The following is a 20029-nucleotide window of genomic DNA, read 5'->3' as shown; positions in this document are numbered from 1 at the left end:
GCCGGCCCCCTAGAACCCATCTAGGGGGGGGGGGTGCGGCGGCCTAGGGGAGAGGGGAGAGGGTGGCTTGCCCCCCAAGCCAAGGGGGGCGCCCCCTCTAGGGTTTCCTCCTCAACCCTAGGCGCATGGGCCCAAGGGAGGGGGTGCGGCCAGCCCACCAGGGGCTGGCTCCCTGCCCCACGCAGCCCATGTGGCCCCCCGGGAGGGGTGGCCCCTCCCGGTGGACCCCCGGAACTCTTCCGGTGGCCCCGGTACAATACCGGTATGACCCCGAAACTTCCCGGTGTCTGTTTGACAACTTCCCATATATAAATCTTTACCTCCGGACCCTTCCGGAGATCCTCGTGACGTCCAGGATCCCATCCGGGACTCCGAACAACATTCGGTAGTCACATACTAGTCTTCCTAATAACCCTAGTGTCACCGAACCTTAAGTGTGTAGACCCTACGGGTTCGGGAGACATGCAGACATGACCGAGACGCTCTCAGTCAATAACCAACAGCGGGATCTGGATACCCATGATGGCTCCCACATGCTCCTCGATGTTGTCATCGGATGAACCACGATGTCGAGGATTCGATCAAACCCTGTATGCAATTCCCTTTGTCAATCGGTACGTTACTTGCCCGAGACTCGATCGTCGGTATCCCAATACCTTGTTCAGTCTCGTTACCGGCAAGTCACTTTACTCGTACCGTAATGCATGATCCCGTGTCCAACACCTTGGTCACATTGAGCTCATTATGATGATGCATTACCGAGTGGGCCCAGAGATACCTCTCCGTCATACGGAGTGACAAATACCAGTCTCGATCCGTGTCAACCCAACAGATACTTTCGGAGATACCTGTAATGCACCTTTATAGTCACCCAGTTACGTTGTGACGTTTGATACACCCAAGGCACTCTTACGGTATCCGGGAGTTACACGATCTCATGGTCGAAGGAAGAGATACTTGACACTGGCAAAGCTCTAGCAAAACGAACTACACAATCTTTTATGCTATGCTTAGGATTGGGTCTTGTCCATCACATCATTCTCCTAATGATGTGATCCCGTTACCAACGACATCCAATGTCCATAGTCAGGAAACCATGACTATCTGTTGATCACAACGAGCTAGTCAACTAGAGGCTCACCAGGGACATATTGTGGTCTAAGTATTCACACGTGTATTACGATTTCCGGATAATACAGTTATAGCATGAATAAAAGACATTTATCATGAACATTGAAATATAATAATACTTTTATTATTGCCTCTAGGGCATATTTCCAACACATCTTATTATTAGGAAAATAATCACGAGCGCATCCTATTAGGAAATTAATCACAAACACATCTAATTATTAGGAAACTAATTACGGACGCATCCTATTAGATAACTAATCATGAACGCATCTAATTATTAGGAAACTAATCGCGAGCGCATCCTATCTTCTCCTATCAGGGAATCGCGATCGCGAGTCGCCTGTCGTCACCAGCCCACCACCCACGCGAGCCACAATGGGAGACATGCGAAGAGGAGCTGCGGCTTCCTCCGAACACACACACGTGCCGTCGCCGCCTTTGTCTTCTGCCTGGAGGGCAGGTCACTCTTCTACTGACTGCAACGACTTTGCATCATACAGAGAGACCAACCATGTTTCTCCTAATATCTTGAATCATGATCCTTATGACTTCATCTCTACTACTTATAAGAAGTACATTTTTTTTCATTTGACTATTTTCCTGACTTGGGAGGTAAGGTATGTTTTATCCACTAGAGTTGTTAAAATTGGAAGCATATCTGCAGTTTTTTCTTTCTAAACCGGCATTTGTTGGCCCTTTTTGCAACTGTTATTCTTACAAGTGGTAGCCTACGTATCATTATTACTACAAACTGAGAGGATATTTGTTATATTGTCAAAATTTTAGAATGTTGAGCCCTTAAAGAAATGTGTAGTACTCAAGTGACTGTTCCAAGTTGTCATATTAATGCTTTTGTCCAGTGATTAACAAGTATAATTACACAATTTATCAATGTAATTTTTATTTGGTTTACATGTTCTGTTTTCATAATAAAGTAAATCACTTTTCTTGCTTCCGGACATTACAACACTTGTGGTGTAATAGTAGAATCGGATGGTCCAACTAGCATTTTTTTTGTCTTGTTTCACAGCTAATTCTATGCAGTCAAGACATCTCTACACTTCTCTATGTGACAACGGCTTCCTCTTTTCAATAAACCATAGAGGTCTCTTCCCGCTATTGTGTGGTTGACACTCAATTGTAATAATAATTCTTGACTGGAGTTTGTTGGCATTGAAACGGTTCTTTAGCTTGTCCTAAGTGACATTTTCATGTGTTATTATACTTGCATAAATGTGTGCATATGGAGAATAATGATGAATCTTTTAAATAATTTTGAGTTTTATACGTTGGGAAAAGTGGGTGGTCTTTTAATACAGGAGACATGTTGATTAAGGAGAAACGATATTTCAAATTATTTGTATGAGTTGGGAATAAGAGACTGTGTACTTTATAGGGAAATTTCAAATTTATGAATAAATTGTCTTGTATTAAGTATAGTATAATATGTTAATCTAAATAGACGCGTGTTGCACGTGCACACTTATTAGTCCAAATAGACGTGCGTTGCACGTGCATATTTACTAGTTTTCTAAATACTTTTATTTGTTGTTCCTCTCTTGAATTAATATGGTGGCTAAATCTTAGACCACTCAAACTAAATGTGTATTTTTGAGATACCCCGCTAAACTTAAACATCTCAAATTGATATTTTGCAATATATATAAGCATTCTACCAGTCTACACATTAGCAATGCTTTATCGACTACAATGTACTAATTTTCTACAGTTTGCATTATTCCATTCCATCAAGGATTGAAATTAACACATATTTTATATTCCTTTAATGGTTACATTATTTTCTCACTCCATAAATCATTCTTCTTCACGGCGCTACAAATTCCCAGGCACGGGGCATCATCTAGTATAAGGAGTTAATGTGTTCAAAAAACAAATCATATAAGGAGGGGGAAAAGACAATATCGTGCCAGTCAGGATTCATGTTTAGCGGTTTTTTTTAACATGGTAATAAGTTTCGCGGTTATGAGACTACCGGTCTCTGCGTGATGGTCAAAAGGAACACATCAACACGACCCATCGCAATCACGCAGACCGTCCACCCCGCGTCGTCTCCGATCGCCGCCGCCGGAACCCTACAACCGGCCCCGCCATGGCTGATCCGCCATCCCTAGCCTCCCCCGCATCGCAGCAGCCCGACCAGCTCGCCGCCTCTGATTCCATCCCGCCGAACTCCAACCCCCAAATCCCCCTGCCCCCCATCGTTTCCTCCGTGCAGGTCAACCCGGCGTCGGCTGTTACGGGAGGCAGATCCACGGACCTCCCGCCGCAGCTGCAGGCGCCTTCTCGCGCGCAGGCGGCTGAAGGCGCCGGAGGATTCGGTGCGATCCACCGCTCGGGCCAGGCCCCCCTCGCCCCCGCCGTCGGCCAGCCTCCACGGTACGCGACAGCCGGCACGACATATGCCACGCAGATGACCTTCCCGGGCGGCGGGGGGCAGTTGCGCCAGCAGCCGGGGCTGCGCGCGGCCATGTTTGGGCAGGGGCAGCCGAGGATGCTTCAAGGGCAGGGCAACGCAGCCTCCGCGGCGCAGTACGAGCTCCAGTTCCAGCCAACGATGATGGCGCAGCCAGGGCAGAGGGGCGTGGTACAAGGCGTGCAATTCAACACTCCCACTGCACAAGCGCAGTCCATGGGTGCTTCCCTGATGAACCAGATGAGGCCTAATGGAATTACTACCCCATATGGTGCTCAAACTCAGCAACGTTCTGCCTATCATGCACAAATGAGGCCACAGCAGCAACCTGGATCATCACAAAATGGTCCTGTGGTGCAGATGTTACCAACGCATCAGATGCAATCGGCAATGGCCTCGCCTGCTTCTCCACATCAACGCCAGCAAGAACAAATGATGCAACTGATACAACAACTTCAGCAGAGAGGATTGAATCGCCAGCAGATTGCGCAGGCGCTACAGCGACTTCCCCATCTTAATGCCCAACATCTGAACCAGCAGCAACGGCAACAACAGCAAGCATCTCCAAGGATGCCAGCATCATCCGCAGGGAAGCCCGCAAACATGGCAGGATCGCAGCCGGCGACACCTTCCTCAGGCGGAACCGCGGCGGGTGCAAATGCGCCGCATCAAGGAGGGGGAAATTGCAGCCAACTTCTTGGGAAGAGAAAGATACATGATTTGGTGGCGCAGGTGGATCCACTCTGCGAGGTTGATCCAGAGGTGGAAGATTTGATTCTGGAGATTGCCGACGACTTCATTAACACAGCGGCTGATTTTGCGTGCAGGCTTGCAAAGCACAGGAAATCATCGGTTGTGGAAGCCAAGGATGTGCTACTGCACCTGCAGAAGAATTGTCACCTGTCCGCTCCTGGTTTCCCACAGGAGAGGATGTGAATGAATCTGCAGAGAAATTCAGTGTAGCCTTTGGTAGAATTGTGGCATTTACTACTTTGAAAAGCGTGAATTGTATTTGAGATAGATAGTTATACCATTATAGGTAAATTGCTGAAAAAGATATATCGATATACCTCCCATTAGTCATAGTACGTGTTTGTGCGTGGATGGAGCACATGTATATAGTCCCACGTATACCTCAAAAAAATGTACACAGTCCCACGTACCTGACGACATTCACTATGTACAATGCCATCTGACATTTTTGTACACCATAGAAAGCCAGCCGTTCCACCCAGTAATGTGTGGCTCTTCATCAGGCCTTGTTCGGTTGAGTGTGGATCCGTGGGGATTGAAGGGGTTTTAAGGAGGATTTAAAACCCTTGTAAGTCAAAATACATCTTAATTCTCGCCAATCCCCTCCAGTTCTTTTGGGGAGAGAATTAACCGAACAAGTGCTCAGCGGGGAAATGTTTTGTTAACTCGTCTCTTTCAAACAGGGACGAAAGCTAGACGACAATTACTGGGGTCACCTTCCACCGGTGCTTGTTCCTCTGGTTGAGTTGCGGATTCAAGTGCGATGATAGTTTGCACTGCTCTGTTTGTCCCCTCAGCTGTGATGATAATTTGTGTTTGAGTGCGGGTGCAAGTTCTCTTGATGTCCAAGCTCATACCAGATGATTGTGGCTGCAAATTTCTCTGAGACGCATGCCTATCTCACACATGTGTGGAACTGATATGACCTATTTTGAAGAAGTTTTCTTCTCCTTCTGAAATTGTAGTTCATTTCAAACGACTTGGAGCAAATTGCAACTTCAAGCTCATCAGATCCGTTGTGTCCCCCGCCAGAAAAAAAGATCTGCTGTGTCAAACAAATTATTGGCTGAGAAGGATCTTGTTTGTTGAGAAGGATAAAATGAATCGGTTTGTTACTCCATTATTATGTTGATTGTTTTCTAGATAACTAGGTGCTCATGTCAAGCAGTGGTTTGTTAATTTATGGTTACTGGAAAAAAAATTGAAGTTAACACGGGGATAGACCTGGATAGATCAAAACAAGATCTAATGTATTTTGGTCTTTTCACATCAACCTACTCACTATCTTAAGCTGGAGTTTTTTTAGGGAAAGCCATCTGGTGCATTTTATTTATTGTGAATCAAAGATACATCGGATACGAGCCAGGGCAAGAGAAAATTAGGGGGTTCATCGACCCAGGTACAAGCTTCAGAAAGTAAAGACACTGACCTAGCTACCTCATGCGCCACCGTATTGGTTTCCCTTGGAGAGTGCACAAACTTCACTTCATCAAAACTACTCGCCCTTAGATTGTAATGGTGGAAAATTGACGGGCTGGATGTTGCAGAAAACCCTCCTTCATTCATATTTTGAACTACCACCTTATTATTTGACTGAATAATAATCCTATTTAGGCCTATATGTTCAGCGAACCATAATCCATCTCTAGTTGCCATTCCTTCATCCATTAAAACAACTACATTGTCGATTTAGAAACTTCTCACAACAACAAAACCACCCATGGTATCCCTAATAACAATCCATGCAAACCTTGTTTTGTATCGGGATTAAAGGCTGCATCCACATTGACTACATAAACCCCTTAAGGAGGACGACGGGTAGAAACTGGCATTTTTATCTGCCCTTGTGAAGTTCAGAGCTAGAGCAAAAATCGGCATCATCGATCTACCGATTTATGGTATTTGCTCTCCATGTGTTACTTGTCTCCGCTGCCACCACAAAAACCAGCTTGCGGTAAAAACAAGATCAAATATTTGTATTTCGGGAACTAAGACTGAGTATTGGTTTGTTCCAATCATCTCATCTAGCACCATCGATCCCAAGCGATCAAGAAAGAGGGGGTTTATCCACCAGATCCTTTAAGCCTAGTTTCTGTTGGGGAACGTAGTATTTCAAAAAAATTCCTACGATCATGCAAGATCTATCTAGGAAAAGCATAGAAACGAGCGGGGAGAGTGTGTCCACGTACCCTCGTAGACCGAAAGCGGAAGCGTTTAGTAACACGGTTGATGTAGTCGAACGTCTTCGCGATCCAATCGATCCAAGTACCGAACGTACGGCACCTCCGCGATCAGCACACGTTCAGCTCAATGACGTCCCTCGAACTCTTGATCCAGTTGAGGCCAAGGGAGAGTTCCGTCAGCACAACGGCGTGGCAACGGTGATGATGAAGTTTACCGGCGCAGGGCTTCGCCTAAGCACTACAACGATATGACCGAGGTGAGTAACTGTAGAGGGGGGCACCGCACACGGCTAAGAGAAACTTTGATGTGTCTTTGGGGTGCCCCCTCCCATGTATATAAAGGAGGGGGGAGGAGGAGGCCGGCCAAGGTGTGGCACGCCAAGGTGGGGAGTCCTACTTGGACTCCCGGTCCAAGTAGGATCCCCCCTTTCCTATTCCAAGAAGGAGAAGGGGGGAAGAGAGGGAGGAGAAGAAGGAAAGCCCCCCCAACCCTAGTCCAATACGGCTTGGGCTTGGGGGGGGTGCACGCCTCCACCTGGCCGTCGCCTCCTCTCTTCCACTAGGGCCCATGAAGGCCCATTAACCCCCGGGGGGGTTCCGGTAACTGCCCAGTACTCCGGAAAATGCCCGAACCTATCCGAAACCATTCTGGTATCCAAACATAACCTTCCAATATATCAATCTTTATGTCTCGACCATTTCGAGACTCCTCGTCATGTCTGTGATCTCATCTGGGACTGCGAACAAACTTCGGTACATCAAATCACATAACTCATAATACAAATCGTCATCGAATGTTAAGCGTGCGGACCCTACGGGTTCGAGAACTATGTAGACATGACCGAGACACATCTCCAGTCAATAACCAAAGCGGAACCTGGATGCTCATATTGGTTTCTATATATTCTACGAAGATCTTTATCGTTCAAACTGCATAACAACATACGTTGTTCCCTTTGTCGTCGGTATGTTACTTGCCCGAGATTCGATCGTCGGTATCATCATACCTAGTTCAATCTCGTTACCGGCAAGTCTCTTTACTCGTTTCGTAATGCATCATCCCGTAACTAACTCATTAGTCACATTGCTTGCAAGGCTTATAGTGATGTGCATTACCGAGAGGGCCTAGAGATACCTCTCCGAAACACGGAGTGACAAATCCTAATCTCGATCTATGCCAACTCAAAAAAACACCATCGGAGACACTTGTAGAGCATCTTTATAATCACCCAGTTACGTTGTGACGTTTGATAGCACACTAAGTGTTCCTCCGGTATTCGGGAGTTGCATAATCTCATAGTCATAGGAGCATGTATAAGTCATGAAGAAAGCAATAGCAATAAACTAAACGATCATAGTGCTAAGCTTACGGATGGGTCTTGTCCATCACATCATTCTCTAATGATGTGATCTCGTTCATCAAATGACAACACATGTCTATGGCTAGGAAACTTAATCATCTTTGATTAACGAGCTAGTCAAGTAGAGGCATACTAGGGACACTTTGTTTGTCTATGTATTCACAGATGTACTAAGTTTCCGGTTAATACAATTCTAGCATGAATAATAAACATTTATCATGATATAAGAAAATATAAATAACAACTTTATTATTGCCTCTAGGGCATATTTCCTTCAGTTCCTTCCACACTTGACTTGCTCTTTTATATTGACAGACCGTGTGTTTCAAATCTTCATAGCCCACTTTGCACGGAGGACATTGTCCACTTGTTTTAATATGTCCACTCGCCAAGATTCCCAAATAAGGAACAATGCCATGAAGAGCTCGTCGTCCGAAGATCTTTACTTCTGTTGGAACATTTGATTTTCATAGTACATACCGTATCTTATTTACCATGCTTCCGACAATATGCAAAGTAGTTGCAAGGGTAATGTATTTGTGCTCCCATTCACCAAAGTAAGATGATTTGACTGAGAAATACCCATCCCTAGAATTGTGCCAGGCAACGGAATCTTCTTTATCTGTGACAAGGTGAATAGATAGTATAGCTTCGGCATCAACCGGTCAAAAAACAGAGCGAAAAAAATCCTCGTCCAAATTGCTTGTCATTGGATGAATGAGATCTGAAACATTTTTGCAGCATTATACCTCCTCGAGGTCTTCTCACCACCAAATTTGGACTCGGAGGAGCCCAAGTATCATTCCATATATCTGAAGCTAGAGTTACTTATGCCCCAAACAATTTATTCCAAACTCCCATAGTTTATAGGTGGAGTAGAGCTCTCCCAAACGCCAGCCTAATATTGTGAAGGATTTCTCATCTTTCATTGGCATCAACTGACATGGTTGTTCTATTCTAGGTTCGTCTCGGCTTTTAGACAATTTTTTTGTGAAAGGACCTATGGCCATATATTATGCATCACATGTCCTTACAAACACATTCATACAAAAAATAAAAGTACATTCATATTCTTGGGGTGCCAAAGTCTTCCTCCTTCTGCATCCATTGGCAGTGTGTCGTAAGCATAGCTCGATGCCACCTCTAAGCCACTGCCTTGGCAGAGCAAACATTTTTAAACCCAGAAGCTTGTAGAAGCAGCGGCCGAAAAGTCATCGATGTGTAGACCAAAAGACCTTTGGGCAGCCTCCTTGGTGAAGCAAACTTTTTAAACCCAGGAGCTTGTAGAAGAAGCAGACGGAAAAGTCGTCGATGCAGACCAGGAGACACCGGCAGCCACAATCTGCAAAGCAACGACGGCCCTGGAGAAGAAACACCAATAAGGGTCTGAAGAAGCTCCGAAGACCACGGAAGCCAACCGAATCTTGACTGATCCACCGAAAACATAAATCGATCGGATCACGAAACACCCATCATAGACATGGCTCCACATGTCCTCTGTCGGCGATAGGCACACCAACAAAGCGGGGAAAGAGCGGGGAGACATTATTCCTACACTGAAACAACGTCGCCGCCTTGTCGCCCGAAACCAAACTCGAAGGCTTTCTAAAGAAAATCTAAAAGGAAAAAAACACCCATGTCGTTGCATGCCAAGCAAGGGTCTGATGCCGAGCTCGCCGCGGTCCGGACGATGCACCAACTCCTTCTCCGGTGATGTAGCCAGGCCGGGCCACCTTAGAATACTGCTGCTCCGGATCACCAACGCCGTCGTCGAGCACCACCTAACGAAAAACCACTACTCGAGCACACACCTCCTTCGCCATTCCGCGATAGCCCCTCCAACTCCTCCACAAGCAGGCCACCCACGATCAGGACCTCCCCGCCACCGTTAGTGTCACACGGACTTTGCCCACGCAACACCCACAGGCAGCGACGAGAAGGGAAGTACATGGGGCGACAACTAGTGTTTTAGTCGCAGCCCTGGAGTAGGGGAAAAGAAAGAACATAGGAAACAAAAAATTTCATAATCCGCTTTTGGATGATCTTACATTACATGAAAAATAGTATCTCTAAAAATATATACTACCCGGTCTTGTGAGGGTAGAAGATGGTGTTCTCACTTAGGTCAATAGAGCAAGAATGAATGTGACAGGCTGACTAGGCTTTGTTTGGTTAAAGTGGGCTAATCATTAACTTTCCATTTTTTACAACTATATTACTAAGGAGCTTTGCAATTAAATGCAACACATCACAATTTTAGGCAATAGACCATCCACAAAATGAGTTACTCCCTCCTTTCCGGTTTACTCTGAAATCTTATCAACCAAGGCAGGTGGCAAGTGGAGAAATGTATCTCGTACTTTATAAATCTATCTAAATTAAAGTGATGCATTAATTTGAATTAATTATAGTGAATGCATGCTTGGCCACTAAATGAGTAGGAATATTACATGCATTGGCGGGTTTGGTTTTAATTTTTGCATGCAAAGATTTAATGCGCCTCGAAATCTTAAAATGAGACGAAGATAAAAGGAGAGAGTATCCTATTATTATTATTTATTATTATTATTATTATCTTGCTGGCGCCAGGGCTCACGCAAAGTCCAACCTCAACAGACACATGGGCCCTCTTCAGATCGTAGCCCGGAAGGCCGTGTGCCAGCTCAGCGCGGATCCATTCAAGGCCGCGCCCGAGGAACTAGCCGTTACAACACCCCACTTTCCCCACTATCTCGCCCATCATCGTCCCCACCTAGGATTCTTCCTCTACTACTACCATATCACACGCCCCTCCTCCCCTCCTCCCCTCCCCGCAATCCTCCCAAATCCCCAAACCCAAGCCAAAATTTCCAGTCGCAGAATTCCCCAATCCGCGGCGACATCGATCCCCAAATCCTCGCTCCTCGGCTGCGATGATGTTCACGGAGGGCCTCGACGAGTCGGCCATCAGCTGGATCAAGCAGGGCACGGACACTCCCCCGGCCGCGGCGAGGTCCCCGCTGGCGGAGCGGCTGCCTCTGGGCCAGATCTCGGCGGACGCGGCGGCGCCGAGGAGCCCCGCGCTGTACAACAGGGCGTGCGTCGGCCTCTTCTCCCCCAAGAGCCTGCCGCCGCCGGTGCGAACCGCCACGCGCCACTCGGGGCTCCTAGGCCGCCACTCCGTGCTCCTCGCCGCGGACTCCGAGGAGGAGGAGGAGGGGGAGGAGAGCGTCGCGTCCTGGGGGCTGACTGAGGACTGCGGCTACGGCTACTTCTCTGACCACACGGCCGAGGAGGACGGGGTGTGCTCCAGCGACTCCAGCCTGTTCCGCAGGGCGAGGGACCTGTACGGTAATGGCGTCGAGGACGAGGTCACGTCGCAGTTCGGCCGGAGGGGCGGCGGGCTTGCCCGGGGCCAGTCCAAGGAGAACCTTCGGGTCGAGGTGCGAGCCGCGGCCGCGGCCGCGTTTGCCGGGAAAAGCTCCCGTGGTCAGGATCAGGTGGACTGCAGCTCGCATGTAAGGATGCTGCTCCAGCTTGCTTGATATTTTCCACTGTACAATTAGCGATTACTGAATCCTGTTGGTTAACAGTTCCGTCCATGCTTGTTTATGCTTCCTAATTAGAGTTTGCATGGGTGCGCAATTGTGCTGGCAAAAGTAGGATGCAGCTCTAATTATTATTTTTATATCCAGGAGCGCTACGCTGATGTGCAGAAATTCCAGGATTTCGGGCCACCGAGTGCTCCCCCAATTGCTGCACGAGGGGAGGTGGATGGCATTCTCGATGCAATTGGTGAGAGCAACGATCACTACTTATTGCAAACATAGTTTGTTTGTACTCTTTCCATAAACTAATATAAGAGCGATTAGAATACTAAAATAGTGATCTAAACGCTCTTATATTAGTTTACAGAGGGAGTATTTCCGTTTGCCTGGAAAAGATAATTAGACCATTACTTGATGTGCAAATAGCTGACGAGAGCGGAGGCTTTGAGAAGACTGAGATCTCCTCAGTGGCGGATATACTGGCTCAAGATGTTCATGAGCTTCCTACGAGGTACGGTAGATCATAATTTACATTTTGGAGTAGTTCAGGCACATGATTGTTTTTTTTCCGCCTAACCAAAAAAATGCAATTCAGATCAACTGTTCAGGCGGATGGTGTTCAGATGCCGTACATCGAGAACAATTTATTAGCTCAGATACCCAGCTTCACAACCAAGTGTGTGTTATTATTTTTTTACTTGGTACCCATTTGTAGACGTTTCATCTGTTTTCTGTTCTTATCGACCACTTTTTTACTTGACAGTGTCCAAAATGCATGGCAGTCATTTGTTGCATATGATGCATGCTTTCGGCTTTGTCTGAATGCGTGGGCAAAAAATTGCATGGAGGCTCCAGAATTCCTCCGTGATGAGTGCATGGTACTTAGAAGCGCCTTTGGGTATGCAACAACTCATGCATGAATTAATGTTATGGGTAATCTAGCTTTATGTCATTTGACCTTAATTTGCCTTTGGGCTCACAGCTTATCAACTCTTTATGATGAATAGAATACAGAAATTTTTGCTTCATCCAAAGCATAAGAATCAAGATGATGGAAAACATACCTATGATAAGGATGAAAGTTGTAGCATGAAGGCAAGGAAACTTGTTAAACGGATTGAGATCGAAGGTATGACTCAGAACCACAGAACATCAATATAGATTTCAACTTCAGTTTTTCTTAAACTGGAAATAATATCATTGAGCAAACTCTTTTTGGAATGAGAAGTTAACAATCAACGCATTGCAGAATGCAAGTGTACAGATTACTTTGTGTGTGCTTTCAATGGTTTGTTCTCATATTCTTATTGTTTGCTAACAGTAAGAAAGATACGTGTTGTACCGCAAAGACCAAAGCTTCGTGCAACATCATCCTTTAGAAATCTCTACATGCAAGCTGGTAGCGAGTATGTTAGACAGATTTCTAAAATTCTGAAGAGCCAGGTCACTATGCTGACATCCACATCATCTACATCTTTGCCAGAAGGTTAAGAGGGTCAAATGCTTTTATGGCTTATATCTGACAGAGTTCATTTCTGTATTTAGTAACACAATATCATACCTGCAGAGATGTTTACATGCACACTAGAATTAAAAAGCTCCCTCAAAGGTCAACAAAGAGATTCTATTTCTCTGCAATATTTGAAGCCGGGGACTGGTGAATCTCAACTCTTGTAAGTTCTATCCTACTCTCCCTCTATTCCAAATTATCTGAACTTCTAGCTTTGTCCTAAGTTAAACTTCTTTAAGTTTGGTCAAGTCTATAGGAAAATATATTAACATCTACAACATCAAATTAGTTTCATTGGATTCATCATAACATATATTTCCATACCATATATATTTGATGTTGTATATATTAACATATTTTTCTATAGAGTTGGTCAAACATAGAGAAGTTTAAGTTGGAACAATACTAGAACTTCAAATAATTGGGAAAAATAGCTATGATTGTGTTATACACTTGTATATTCATTCTATCAATGCAATCAAAAGATTTGCTCAGATAATGTTCTTGAACCAACAGATATACTTAGCATATTTGATGTTGTAAATATTAGCATATTTTTCTATAGAGTTGTTAAACATAAAGAAGTTTGACTTGGAACAAAACTAGAACTTCAAATCAATGGGAACAGAGAAAATAGCTATGATTGTGTTATACACTTACATATTCATTCTACCAATGGAATTAAAATATTTGCTCAGACAATGTTCTTGAACCATCTACTAACAGTTTATACTTATGCTTCAGTTATCTAGAGGTTTGACTTAGCTATGATTGATGTTGTAAATAACAGATACACTTATCATATTTGATGTTGTAAATATTAGCATATTTTTCTATAGAGTTGTCAAACATAAAGAAGTGTGACTAAAAACAAAACTAAAACTTCAAATAATTGGGAACAGAGAAAATAACTATGATTGTGTTATACACTTACATATTCATTCTACCAATGGAATTAAAATATTTGCTCAGACAACGTTCTTGAACCATCTACTAACAGTTAATACTTATGCTTCAGTTATCTAGAGGGCCAGGGAGACGTTATTCTTGTTGAAGTACAAGACAACAATAGAGTTGTCATAGGCCGTGCAGAAATTCAAGTTTCATCATTCAGTGATGCCCACGTATGTATTCTCAGTGCTCACACCCTCATTGTTGCAGTTGATTCATGACTGTACTAAAATCAATTTCTCAATTGTACAAATTTGGAAACAGCAGGAGGAAGTCACCAGATGGTGGCCTCTATACCTCGAGGATCAAGAATGTGTGGGCAAAATTCAACTTTGTCTGAACTTGTCCATGCCTGCGGACAATTATGGATCTGCAAAGGTCTGCTCTTTTATTCTCCTACTTATTATAAGTGTGCAAACATTAAATATCTATCTTAATCTTAGATGGCATTGTAAAAATAGATGCTGCAAGGTGGTCTGGCTGTCGATACAATTATATATGACATGGTTCTGGAAGCAGCAATGAGAGCTCAAAATTTCAACAGCAAAATGTTGCACATCAGTGGTTCGTGGAAATGGCTGTTGGATGAATTTTCTGATTACTATGGGGTATCAGACGCATATAGAAAACTGAGGTGATATATTATTTGGTTGTGTACGCTCAATGATGGCTAGTAAATATAGCAAAACTTGATATTGGTATCTATGACATTTTACAGGTACCTTTGTTACATTATGAATGTGGCAACGCCAACAAAGGATTGCTTGGAACTTACATATGAGCTGCTTCTCCCTGTCATAAAAGCACGGGATGACAGAACTTTAACAAGACAAGAGGTAATCTTTACATTAGGCTACTTCCAGTGGGTTGTCTCTTGTTGCATCATGGGTGTTTACATACAATTTCCACATTGCATAGTATCTTAAAGTGTTGTATCTTAAGCTCTTTCGTGGACCATTCTAGCATTTGTATGACTCCACCACAGATTGTTTCAAGGGCAATCTCTCTCGTCATTAACTAGGATGTCACCATGCATCTTGGCCTATTTGCACCTTGGAGCACTGGGAGAGGCTCTAAAAAGGTCATGTTACAACATGAATATATGGCCTAGGGAACACAATATGTACTAATTTGTGTACCAACACCCCTGGTTTTTCTTTAAGTGGAAAGGTGGTCGTTAGCTTCCACTAGACATACCCTGGTTTTGTACATGAAAAAGGCTCCATGTAAATACTGCCAGACGACAAGAATACATAGGCCAATACTTTTAAGATGTCCTGGTGAACACAATGTGTACTAAATTCTAGACTACTAGCACCCCCAGTTTTTTCTTTAAGAGGAAGGTGGTCGTTAGCTTTCACGAGACAAGAGAGGTCTTTACATTAAAAAAGTTCCATGCAAAGGTCAGATGACATGAATACATAGACCAATAATTCACATAGACGTAAGAAGTTCAAAATGTCCAAGTGAACACAGCGTGTACTAAAATAGGCATGTGTGCCAAAGGTACCCAGTGATCCTCTCTTTTCATCACTTATGCCAAGTATAAACAGAATTATTAAGGGTCTCATTCTTAAGGCTGGGCAAGCACCTCCTCTCTAAAAAAACAGAATTATGGCAGAAATTGGATAACACTTTACGGAGCCATGATTATTTTGTATGTGTGTGCAGAGAAGTATACTGCTTGACTGTGAAGATAGGATCAATGTTCTTCTTGCGATTGTGTTCGAAAATTATAAATCACTGGATGAGCATTCTATTACGGGCTTATCGGAGCTATTTGGCCCGATATCAGATTGTGCTGCACCAGCTTTGGCACCTGCAGTTCAGATATTCAGTGTACTGCATGATATACTCTCTAACGAAGCACAGAGCATACTCAGGAGCTATCTGCAGGTCAGACATCTGAAATGCATACTCTGACGAAGTATTTTTCATTCAGATGCCATTTTTTTCTCAGAGCGATGAGTTGCACATGTCTAACTTATATAGGGGATGATGAAGGCATTTATATTTCCAATTTTATAGCTCAAATATATGTGATAGTTAGTACTTATTCTATGCTGATTGTTCAAACACAGTACAGGCTAATGAGTTTATCATTATGATTATCTCTAACATTAGCTAAAGATTTCATAATATTTAATAGTCCAGTTTGGAGACTTGCATATTTAATTGTCCAAGTTTGGAGACAAGTGAATTAGGAATGTCCAGTTTGGAGACAAGTGGATTAGGAATGAATTGGAAAACATGCTTCATTGATTCGCATATGGTGCAGCTTACTCTGAAAATTATATACCCCCGCTGTCTACAAATGTAAGACGTTTTTGGCAGTTTAAATTGAACTGCCAAAACATCTTACATTTGTGGACAGGGGGAGTACCATAGATGGATTAAAGCTTCACCTATGATGCAACTTGCACTTAAACTAGCATAAATAGAGGGTCTAGACGTATGATAGTATACGCCTTTTGTTGATTATTTATGTAACCATAGGTAAACAGGTAAATCTCCCTTTTTACAGACTGCTGCGGCAAAGAGGTGCAGGAGGCATATGATTGAGACAGACGAGTTCATGTCAAGCAATAATGACAATCTTCTTACAGACGACATGACTATTTCTGCTGCCTATCTCAAAATGAAGACATTATGCATTAACATAAGTCTTGAGATTCAAGCAGACATCAAGATTCACGATCAGAATATACTCCCAAGGTAGCAAATATATGCTTGCTCTAGTAAAAGTATTTTTGTTTGCTTAGATACTACTCAGAACTCCCCTCACATTTTCCCCCTTTAGTTCGATAGATCTTCCAAACATAGCAGCATCTCTCTATAGTACAGAACTATGCAAACGGTTGAAGGGTTTTCTCTCTGCAAGTCCCCCATCAAGACCCTTACAACATGTTGCTGAACTGCTCATTGCGACTGCTGATTTTGAGAGAGATCTTGACTCCTGGCAAGTCAGGTAAGATACAAACAACTAATAGATCATACAGTTGATATCCCTTTACTGTATTCTCCAATTGATATGTGTGTCTCCAAATGCCCAAACCGCATATTCTTTTCAGCTGATTCGTTTTGTTTCATTTATACAATTGTAGACCTGTTCATGGGGGTGTACTTTCGAGGGAGTTGTTTCATGATTACATTATGGTGTGGATTGAAGATACCCGGTTGCACTTGCTTGATTATTGCAAAGCTGAGAAGGTAACCATAAACACACATCATAGATAAAAACAGGTCGCTTGTCTGACCTTGGCAGTTGGACTTCCTTGCATAAACCACCTTGCCCTTTTGCAGTTATCCTATCCTGCAGCATCTACAACTTCACCATTTGTTGAGCAAATATATGAGCAAATAAGAGAAAGCATAAATGAGTATGGAGTAGTTATCAACAGATGGCCTCAATATCTAATGAGTTTGGAGAGTGTATGTGCCACCACCTTGAATCAGTTTCCCACATTTTTCATGTAATGCACTCGACTGATATTTCTTTTCTCTTATTCAGGCTATTGCTGATGTCGAAAGAGAAGTTATGAAGGCACTGGAGAAGCAATACATGGAGACTCTAATGCCTCTGAGAGACGGCATACCAAAAATTCTTGAGAAGCATGTTCAAAGACTGACAAGAAGACAATCGGTAGCTCCATATGTTGTGCCAAATCAGGTATATAAGCTTGCATCATATCATGTGGTTTGTTCAGTCTTTATCTAAAAAAATTTGGTTTGTTCAGTGAGTCGTTCACTAATGACCAGCCGATTGTTCTTCATCACAGTTAGGAACATTCATGAATACAGTTAAAAGAATGCTAGATGTGTTACACTGCCGGGTTGAGGATATTCTCAAATCGTGGGCAGCATATCTAACCATAGCAAACGGGACCACACTTTTTGGAGAGCAAATGAACTCCATCACAGTCATGTTGAGAAAGAAGTACAAGAAATACCTGCAGGCAATAGTGGAGAAGATTGTTAGTGAAGTAAGGATTATTCTGACACATTCTTAATGCTAATACAGTTCTTCATGTGATTTAGGTAAGACATATTACATATATAGAGGTCATAATTGTGATTGTTGATTTCAGACACAAGCTAATCGGACTACAAGGTTAAAACGAATTCTTGAAGAAACAAAAGAGACTGAAGGTGAAAGTGAAATGCGTGAAAGGATGCAGGCTCTCCGTGCGCAACTCTCTGATTCCATACACAACCTCCACGGGGTCTTTTCCTGCAGAATATTTGTCGCTATTTGCCGAGGTTTCTGGGATAGGTTGGGCCAGGTAAATACAAGGAGAAAAAACTTGTCCAAATGCTGCCATGACAACTTATGCTTACTTTATTAACTTCATTTTGGCAGATTGTGTTGAGGTTTCTCGAGAGCAGAAAGGAGAACAGGATTTGGTACCGTGGATCCGATTACGCTTTAGGGGTAAGCCCACACTCATCATCAATATTCATCTGGGAATCAGCTCTAAGAAATGAAAACTGTTATTGGAAAATAGTAGGTTAGATGTCCTACAGTGTTTTATCTTATGTTAGGGAAGCAGCTCTAAGTAAACTGTTATTAAGACATGTTACTAGAAAATAGTAATATGGAATAATAGCACGGGCAATAGTACACCGAGATAAACTAATAAGTTTGGTGTACCTGCAGTGTTTATCTTATACTCCCTCCGTCTCATAATATAAGACGTTATGTTAGGGAAGCAGCTCTATGTTAGGGAAGCAGCCCTATAAAGTTTGTATCACTTCATAGAGAACCCTGGACTACATTTCCAGTGGGTGGTTCCATGCATTATCAAGGGACGGCCAAGTTCCATGTGAAACTACAGATCACAGTGCAACATATCGACAACAATAAGCAAGTACTAGATCCTTAGGATGACGGAGCTAGTAATATGGTGTAGTTTATAAATCTGTTAATCCTGAGGAGCTACCTTGTGCAGATCCTGGATGACGTCTTCGCATCAGAGATGCAAAAGCTGCTGGGCAACGCTCTCCAGGATAAGGACCTGGATCCACCGCAATCGGTGATTGACGCTCGCTCTATCCTCTGTTGAGGGCGGCGTGGGAGAAGAACCGTGTAACGTTCAGATGGATCTCTGCTGAGAAGATCTGAAATATGTCCGAGGTGAAAATTCGGTTTTGCTTTGTTTTAGTGTGCAGAATATGTATACAGGTAGAGATGGCTCCATTCTTTCTGTTCATAGTGGGTTGTAATTGTTTCAGAAAGTGAAGAGGAAAGTTGTGTAATTGGTTAGTGGCAAGCAAGATTTGCTTTCCAAAGAGTATATGTGTAATCGGTGATTGATGCTCGCTCTATCCTCTGTTGAGGGCGGCGTGGGAGAAGAACCGTGTAACATTCAGATGGATCTCTGCTGAGAATATCTGAAATATGTCCGAAGTTTGGCTTTGCTTTTTTTTTTGGGTAAATATTGTATTACTCAACTCAAAAATTCATACAATCAATCGTAGAAAGTTTTGTAGCAACTGAAGGCCCTGATCCAATCCAAGTCATGATTTTGTTCTCTAAACGAGCAAACTTAGTTAAGCTATCACTAACCTTATTCTGGCTACGATTGATATGAGTAATACAAGATTTACGGAGAGACAAAAGACTCTTTACACTTCGGCTTCGGTACACCCCCTTAAACACATCAAAGGCTGAGATTTGCTCATACCCCTTCGCTGCTAGAGGCACGATGTCTTATGTAAAAAAAAATCTATCCCCATGCGTCCACGTCGATACCCCGCACGCCCGTGTATACGGGACTGCGGGGTGAGCCGAGCCGCTTGGCAGCCGTGAGGACGCGAGCCGAGCCAAGCCGTTAGCATTCATGGGCCCACTATGTTAGATGCAGGGTGTGTTTCTTTTACAAAAGTCGGCGTTGACTGGTGGGGGCGTACGTGTGGACGTGGCGCGAATGGCTGTATCGTCATGCAGTAACTGCCCGCACTAATTACGGCGTGCATGCAAGTGCCGACTGCTCGTGCCTGGTCTCCTGCCGCCTGCCGGCCATCGCCTCCCCTCAGGGCGCCCGCCTTCTGCCCTCATAGGCCGCGCTCTCCGCTGTCGCGCGTGCGGCGACCGCCCGCCTGCCGCCCGCCTTCTGCCTCGGGCCGGCCGTTGACGCGACCGCTCGGTTGCCGCCACTGCCGCGACCGGCGCACCC

The 20029-nt window shown here is 43.9% G+C and overlaps 2 protein-coding genes across 6 annotated transcripts; both read left to right on the top strand.

Annotated features, from left to right (window-relative positions):
- Positions 1 to 3165: 3165 nt before the first annotated feature.
- LOC119316416 (transcription initiation factor TFIID subunit 12b-like) lies at positions 3166 to 4651 on the top strand. The gene has a single exon (XM_037590736.1). It carries the CDS (start codon positions 3245 to 3247, stop codon positions 4502 to 4504), a length of 1260 nt encoding a protein of 419 aa, XP_037446633.1. The 5' UTR covers positions 3166 to 3244; the 3' UTR covers positions 4505 to 4651.
- Positions 4652 to 10604: 5953 nt separating this feature from the next.
- Positions 10605 to 19280, top strand: LOC119316414. 5 transcript variants are annotated; one of them, XM_037590735.1, is made up of 22 exons: positions 10605 to 11362; positions 11570 to 11639; positions 11819 to 11903; positions 11988 to 12068; positions 12156 to 12290; positions 12400 to 12521; positions 12714 to 12878; positions 12960 to 13065; positions 13921 to 14026; positions 14118 to 14231; positions 14315 to 14487; positions 14572 to 14689; positions 15525 to 15749; positions 16378 to 16568; positions 16654 to 16821; positions 16958 to 17063; positions 17157 to 17285; positions 17365 to 17523; positions 17633 to 17836; positions 17942 to 18136; positions 18214 to 18285; positions 18803 to 19280. In XM_037590735.1, the coding sequence occupies exons 1-22, from the start codon at positions 10778 to 10780 to the stop codon at positions 18914 to 18916; spliced, it is 3423 nt and encodes a 1140-aa protein (XP_037446632.1). In that variant the 5' UTR covers positions 10605 to 10777; the 3' UTR covers positions 18917 to 19280. The 5 variants fall into 5 exon arrangements, with proteins under 5 accessions (XP_037446632.1, XP_037446630.1, XP_037446629.1 ...); XM_037590733.1 differs by having other exon boundaries at positions 11753 to 11903; XM_037590732.1 differs by having other exon boundaries at positions 11540 to 11639; positions 11753 to 11903; positions 14121 to 14231.
- The last annotated feature ends 749 nt before the right edge of the window (positions 19281 to 20029 follow it).

This window comes from Triticum dicoccoides, chromosome 6A (genome assembly GCF_002162155.2).
Source record: "Triticum dicoccoides isolate Atlit2015 ecotype Zavitan chromosome 6A, WEW_v2.0, whole genome shotgun sequence".
NCBI classification, from domain to species: Eukaryota; Viridiplantae; Streptophyta; class Magnoliopsida; order Poales; family Poaceae; genus Triticum; species Triticum dicoccoides.
Note: the sequence above shows the minus strand (reverse complement) of the source record. Positions and strands in the feature narration are given on the sequence as shown.